The sequence below is a fragment of the Salmo trutta genome, chromosome 35, assembly GCF_901001165.1.
Source record: "Salmo trutta chromosome 35, fSalTru1.1, whole genome shotgun sequence".
Taxonomy (NCBI): Eukaryota; Metazoa; Chordata; class Actinopteri; order Salmoniformes; family Salmonidae; genus Salmo; species Salmo trutta.
This window is the reverse complement of record NC_042991.1, coordinates 10,167,102-10,174,667: the sequence shown is the minus strand read 5'-3', so window position 1 is coordinate 10,174,667 and position 7,566 is coordinate 10,167,102. Positions and strand designations below refer to the sequence as shown.

At 42.5% G+C, this 7,566-nt stretch overlaps 1 protein-coding gene across 1 annotated transcript; it reads right to left on the bottom strand.

Moving 5' to 3' along the window:
- Positions 1–918: 918 nt before the first annotated feature.
- Positions 919–6,614, bottom strand: zfp36l1b (zinc finger protein 36, C3H type-like 1b). The gene is made up of 2 exons (XM_029733263.1): positions 6,404–6,614; positions 919–3,906 (listed from the first exon to the last, which is right to left on the bottom strand). Exons 1-2 carry the CDS (start codon positions 6,452–6,454, stop codon positions 2,848–2,850), a joined length of 1,110 nt encoding a protein of 369 aa, XP_029589123.1. The 5' UTR covers positions 6,455–6,614; the 3' UTR covers positions 919–2,847.
- Positions 6,615–7,566: the final 952 nt, after the last annotated feature.

The window sequence follows — 7,566 nt, the reverse complement described above, 5'->3', positions numbered from 1 at the left end:
ACTAAACCAACAAGGTCGTAGCTGGATCATGAGGTAAGAAGTTAAACAAGATGTTTTTGCTTAGCATACTACAATGAAAACCTGAGTACCAGTCCATGCAGCCCCACTGTTTTGCTTTAAGTTTGAATTGACTTAGACTAATGGAGCAGCCGCGTTCCTAACTTTTCTCTGTGAGGAAATTGGAGATAAGTCCAGGCCTCAGGGGAACCAGCCCTGGCTCTGCCTAGTGTGGAATAACAAATGAACTGAAACTGCAAATCATCAGCTGTAACAGGCCGAACTGAGGGACTGGGAGAGATCTTGGCCAAAACACATGGAAGAGTCACTGCAAAAGCTCAAGTCTCCTTCCTTACAGTAACCATGGTGAAAGGCTGATCTAGGTCCTCAAGACAAGAAGTAGCAACACTGAATGTTATGGCTGCTGTTCCTCCGTTTCTTTAAAAATCACAGTAGAGTAGCACACCAACCCTCAACAGTAGTTTCAGAGAGAGAAAGCACAGAAGTTGGATTTCCTGTCTTGGAAATGTTTTCCTGGAAAACTGTTTAAGTAATTTTTTGGTCTGACTATTTGGGGGGGTAGCTAGCTTTTCAATGGGAACTTTCAAACAAAGTTCCCCAGTTTGCTGGTGTAGAGACTGTAGCAAGATAAGTCAGATATGTGGTAGGATAACAAACAGGGCTGTTTGCTCAAGATTTCAATAGCACCGCTTCACCCACATGAACTCTATGGTTCCCCTTCGATGCCCAGCCCAAATAGAGCCAGCTTCTAGTACATGGGCTGCTTTCTCCACTGATAAATATTCTCACCCTAGTCATGTGATGGTTGCTGTATATGATCATTACATAAACAGTGATAAGAAACAACGGAAATGTTGCCAACCTCGGCCACAAACAACTCGTCAATCAGGAAGACAGACGTTCAATAGAAATATGGGTTTTATTAGTTAAGTTTAAACTGCAATCTGTCATTAAAAAAAAAAATAATACATGAGAACAAAGAAATTACTGTGGTGAACAGCAACAGCTGCTATAAAGAATACATTCAACTGTTGCTTTTCATGTGTCAATCCTGTTAACCTTTATACTTACAAGTACAAGTTTGGGCTTAAATCTGCTGTGTTATAAAACGTGATAAAGGCACAACGCTTGGGGATACCTGGAATGTATTGATAGGCACTTAAGAGAACGAGTGGTCCAACAACACAACTAAAAGTGCTAGTAAATGTATGCATGGTATTGCGGAATAGGTGAGCATCCATAACTAATTAAAATAAAGAGCTTTCTATTTGTCGTTTACAGCATAAATGCTGGTTATATAGGCTAAGTGACTTCTTAAAATACTCAAATGTATATTTTTCCCCAGTCAAAAGGACAGTGAAATAAACAGGGAGAGGACTGTTACCCCAACTTCCATCTACATTCTAGAGGGCCTTCGAGAGCTGCTGCAGCCCACAACTGGAAGAGAAATTAAGACATCAAAATAGAGAACCTGAAAACCGCAGTCCAATATCAGGGAAGAGGAAAACAATAAATATAAAACGCAAAAACATTTGCATTTTTTTGTATTTAAATTAAGATTCACTTTCAAAATAAATCAAAGTGTAGTTACAAAACAAAAATGTCATTGCAGTATAATATATTACCTGTAAAAAAAAAAAAAAGTCTTCATAATCTTACGATTAATACGGAAGATCATAATTTAACATAAAAGAAAATATATTCTATCGTTTCATTATCCAGATAAATACAAAATAAAAAAAAATGCTTTAAGATCAGCAATAAATACATTTTGATAAGTTAAATAAGCAGTGACAAGCAAACCTTCCGTTTGAAGGTTTTACAAAACAATATAGTTGAACAAGGTGGAATCGATGGGAGAGCATGGCGCTCATGTGATTCGACAGCGGCGACTGAGGTGTCATCTCAGTCAGCTATTGAGCCGAGTGGGGGCTAGGAGAACGGGGGGGGACAGGCCAAGCTGAAATATGAATGTTTAACGACCAGTTTACATTGATGAACAGTCCTACTCCTTCCACACAACTAAGGAAACCACAGACCAGTAGACATTTACTAAGGGTTCTTAGTAGCGCCAAAAGAAAAATTCTTCCAGCCCTGATTCAAAAAAAATAAAAAAATCTGTGCGTTTGTCCAGTCTTCATAACATTTTTGTTTTTTAAATTTAAGAGGAAAATAGATTTTTTTTGCAATCATTAGGACGTGGAAAAAGTAACAATTGTAGTCCCGCACATTGATCGGACAACACTAAGGCACTTCATTTAATCTGGTAGTCCAATCATTTTTTTTTATTGTTTAACTTGAAGAGAAATGGGACCCTTTTTTAAAATGGAGCACGAATTTGTCACAAGTCCTCTTTAGACATAAAAGTATGGGATGTTTGAAGATAGCTGTGGCACAGGCAGCAATGGCAATGTGAAGATATGCAGCACCGCTACACACAAAACGACAGGGGAATCCTGCCTTGGGACATACTGAAACTTCCTACAGACCTTATCCATCCCCTCTGATTTCTACTGTTCACCGTTATTGTGGCACTTCACCCAGGGCCAACTTGCTACTCACGATTCTTGAGTGACCACTTGGCTGAATGATTGATTGGGTAAAACAAAAACACCTCTGTTGGCTAATTGGAGTCATCTGAGATGGGGGGGAGGGGGAAATAGGGTAGCTGAGTTTTCTGATTGGACTCAGTGGCTACAACACTGCTACACAGAACCATGTCCACTTCTGGGTTGTAAACAAGGCCAGGAGACGAGGGGGACAGGACCGTGGTGAGACAGGCACTCACTTTCTCTCTCACTCCATGCATCCATCGGGTGTGTAGGCTCTCTAATCATCAGAGATGGAGAGCCTGCTAAAGATGGGCAGGCGGCGTGAGGCATCCAGGCTGGGGGATTCGGAACCGCTCTGACTGCCCAGGCTGCTCTGGTAGCCCTCCTGGTCGGAGAGAGAGTCCGGGGGGCTGGGGGGACACTCCGACATGGGCCGGAAGAAGCAGGGGGTAGTGGGGGAATGCGGCGCCGGGGCCAGCAGGTTGGGCTCCAAGACAGGGGGCCCCCCTACTAGGCTGGGGCCAAACAGATTGACCAACTCCTGGCTGGAGTAGGTGAAGGGGTTGCTGGGCCACTCGCTCAGGTCCTCTGTGGAGAAGATGGGCGGCGGGGTGACCGAGGTGGGGCTGTCCTGTAGACCGCCCTGGCTGGGGAAGCCGGCGAAACTGAAGCTGTGCTGGAGGCGGGGGCGCTCCATCTTGTTGAAAGTGGAAAACGGTGGCGGTGGGCCACGGCGCTCCTCTGCGTTGTGGATGAAGTGGCAGCGCGGGCCGTAGGGGCAGAAGCCGATGGTGTGGAAGGTGCGGCACAGCTCCGTCTTGTACTTTGGGTGGCGGCTCAGGCTACGCAGCTCGTGCATGCCGTGGGCAAACTGGCACTTGTCGCCGTACTTGCAAGTGCCGTTCTCCTCGAAGGGCCGGCACAGCTCCGTCTTGTAGCGGCTGGAGTTGACCTGCTGCTGCTGCTGGCCCTGCCCGCCGCCAAGGCACTGGAGCTGGCTGCCCGGCTTGAGGCGATCCCCGGTCTCGGAGAAGGAGCGGTCCCGGAAGCGGTTCTCCTTGTTACTGCCACCACCACCAATCAGGAGCGAGGAGGGGTCAGCTTTGAGACTGTTGATGAACTGATTCTGGTTGAATTTGGCATTGGGGAGGGTGACCGAGTGGCGGCGCTGGAACAGCCCACTACCCCCTGCAGAGGGGGTCCCCACTACCTTCCTGTCCAGCAGGGAACCAGTGGGGGGACAAGAGGGAGGGTTGTTGGCACCAGTGCAGACTGGGACAGATGTGGAGTGGGGCCCACCGAAAGTATTGTTGTTGTAGTTAAACATCTTATTGTTCTGCAAAGAAAAGAACACAGTCATGCTTAATAAAAAAAAAGTGTCAGTGTCAATCAGTACTGAATAAATAAAAATACCCCTTCTCAATTCTCCCAAAACGTTTGGAGCTAGCCGTGTTAGGTTACAGTCCAGACCCATTACAAAAGCAGATCCAGAATCTTAATGATATACTTACTAGTTCAACAGCACTATAGAAACACTGGTCTCCAAAGTCACAAGTTAAAGACAATTGTGCAATCCGTTTACTCTAACTAGCTGTCAATCAAATAAAAAGCCCTGCCAAACAATTATGGCCATAGCATGTTGGCTCGACAGTGATGGTGCGGACCGCAAACCCTCAGGCTGCTGCACAGATGCTGTAGAGGCTCTAGTCTAAAGCACCCAGATAAATTCTGATTAGAAGCATTTTTTCCCAACACACTAAATGGTTAAATGAGTGACAATGTCATTATTGCAACAGTTTGAGTAGGAAAACATTCTATCATCTTAAATTGACATGTTGAATTACTTTGACATATTAAATGATTTTATATTGTGCCAATTTCCCTTAATGTGGACAGTTTGTTTTACTACCTTAAACAAGCTTGCATTTTCACCCAATAAAACTGAGTGGAATTGTACATCCTTTTTACCTCAGATAGATAGGCGTTACACCGGCATATTTGGAAATAGCCATGGGATGGTTTTTCAATACTGTTGAAACATATACCTATCTATCCACATACATTTGTATCTACTTTAAGTAAATACCTGTAGTCAACTTGTGCAATACCTTGAGATAGAGGATTTTGTTCATTTCACCAGTCACAATTTCTCATTATAAAGTTAACAGGTAGTCAGTCCCCCAGCCAAGAGCCTGTGGCCTTGAGTCACTCACTGTTATGCAGCCAGGTGTTCTAGTTACTGTATTGAATTCAAACCTAAAAGATTTACCAGTTAGATATCTTAGAACTATTAAGTTACTGTCTAAAAAAAATGTGCCAAATGCTCTGCAGTTCAGCATTTGGTTTGCTAATTTAGTAGCTAGTTAGCCATCTTGCTAAGTGGTTAGCTTCTTCCAAAGTCAAGTCAAATCAACATCAGACATTCCAGAAGTTCTCATCTAACCAACCATGTTTAGGTTATTCCATGTTTCGGTGTGGCCTCTGAAGTGTTCATTTAAAAACAGCACGACACTCCAAACGTTTGCCCCCGTTTCTATTGATTTCAGCGTAATATCTTATGGAAGTGATTAACAACAAGCGATGTACACATTATTTCCAGATCACGAGTGGCTTTTTGAGCGGTGTTAGTTTTTAACAGGACGTGAACCCTCATCTCCCCCCCTCTAGCTAATAGAATCTAATTGATTTTAACACGACAATCGATACGAGTATTGACAACAGTGTTGCGTTTTTGTTTTGGTGACATTATCAAAAATGCAGCTCGCTTTTCTGCAGGTTGTTCTGTAACCAGTGATAAGGTGCTCGTTTAAAAAACAACACATGTCATATTATTACTATTGTTTCACATATGTGTAGATAAACATAGTACATTCTGTTTCACCTTTTCTCTATATTGGTTATTGATTGACAAAAAAAAACTATTGCCATTGGGCTATTTATCAAAATGTATTTTTTGGAAGCAGCGACAGCGTTTCAATTTAAGTTTAGAATATAAAATGACCTTTCAACATGAATTTCCAATGGTATTGTACTTAATCAGGTAATAACTGCTGAATATGTCCAAAAACGTGCTGTGATTGATTTATTTTGACTAGAAATCAGCAAAACTGGTATTGCTTGCCTAGTGATAAGCACCAATGCCTTTTACATAGTCAGACATCGCAGATAATGCAATAGATTAAAAACGATAACCAGTAAACATCGGGAAATCTAACTCAAAAGCCATCGCCATATAGATACACGGTAGTCAAAATGCTGACATGTAACCTTTGTAGCCAATATTTTCAGACTTAGGCACAACTGTTTACAAGTCGTACTGTGTGAGAGATTTCCATAACGTTATCCGTGCGAGAAACAGCACAGCTCGCACACACAAGCGCTTAAATTGTTGCAAGAAAACTAGTAGCAGTTAGTTTGCTCATTTTCAACCAAATAGCTGGCATGCCGTGCGATGTGAACTCATAGATAGCTACGTGTTGCATTTTCAAAGAATCGTTTTTTTTGCGATCACTTAGTAAACTAACATTTAAAATAAAATGATCAAATCGCGACGCTAACTACTCAAGACCAGAAACAAAAAAACATGTGACAGAAGCAGCGATAACTTACGTTGCCTGGTAAGCTAGCTAATTATTAAAAGTACTGAATTGTTAACGGCCGGTAAACACTTTATACTTTGTCATCAGTTTGTCACTTACGATCCAAAACGTGCATTAAAACACTCGCTAACGTTTGCTGAACAATCCCGAAAAAGTTAAATGAACTAGGCGAAGCTAACCAAGTCAGCTAGCTAGCAATTAGCTAGCTCGAAGCAAGCGATACACATTCATTACCTTGTTCATTTCGCTGTAGTCGAAGAAAGGAGAAACGATACTTGCAGTCATTTTTGTTGAGTGGATATTGTAAAGTAAATATAAAATAATGTATCTAAAGCACAGGGCTGGTGGTAAATCCAGATTAAAGTGTTCTTTCTGCCCTGCAGAGAGCCCCCTCTGTCCTGCAACAGTTGTGCGCAGATCCTTTTTAAAAGCTCTATGCGTGGTTACGTCTGCTGGGAGGGACCTGAGTGTGATTGACACAAGTAACTGTCTCGCCTTCACCACTTATTTCTTGCTTGTCAGAGCAGCCCTTTTTCAAACTTTTTTTGGGGGGGGCCCAGGGACCAGCAAGGCATGGCCTTATTCCTCTGGGGACCGCTTTGGTAAAACATTATGGAAACTCGCTTTTTCTTTATAAAAATGAATGAATTATGTATTTCCTTGGCTTCCTCTTTGTTTGTCTGTCTATCTTTTTGCCTGCTTGCCTGCCTGCCTGTGTCTGTCTGTGTTGTAGTCACGGACAGTGTCGCTCTCTGTGCTTTCTTCACGGGCAGTCTTCGGGGGCTGTCTGTCTATAAATGACAAGACAATACAAAAATAACTGAGTCGTTATACACAATCATATACTTTTGCTGTCAATAAAAACAATGTAACAACCGAATCTTTATAAAACAAATACATCTTTCCTTCTATCGATATATACAAAAAAATGGAATAGTACAAGATGTTTGACTCACCTAATCATTGAGACGGGTGTGTCTGTCTCCCGGAAACCAACAGTTCAGACCTCGGGGGGAAGGAGAGGGACACTCAAGGTGTTTTTTAACAGCCAGTCTGCTGCAATATTTATATTTTTGGCAGCAAGAGAGAAGAAGCTGGTCTCACATAAGTAGGTAGAATAAAACGTCTTCACTGCCATCTCGCTGAGTTTCGGGTAGACTAAAAATGAGGGGTTCAACAAGGGTTCTTCTAAGATCCTCAAAGTTCTTCAAAGAACCTTAGGATTCTTGACACTGAAAATTGCCCCCAAAAGGTTCTTCCAAGAACCTCACAGGAGGTGGGATTAATCGAGAAACCTCCTTAGTTGGTGGGGGTTCTTGCAAGAACCTGGCTACTCAACTGAAAAATGTTGATTTGAATTTGAAAGGACAGTAGGTCTGGCACTTAAATGAAATATG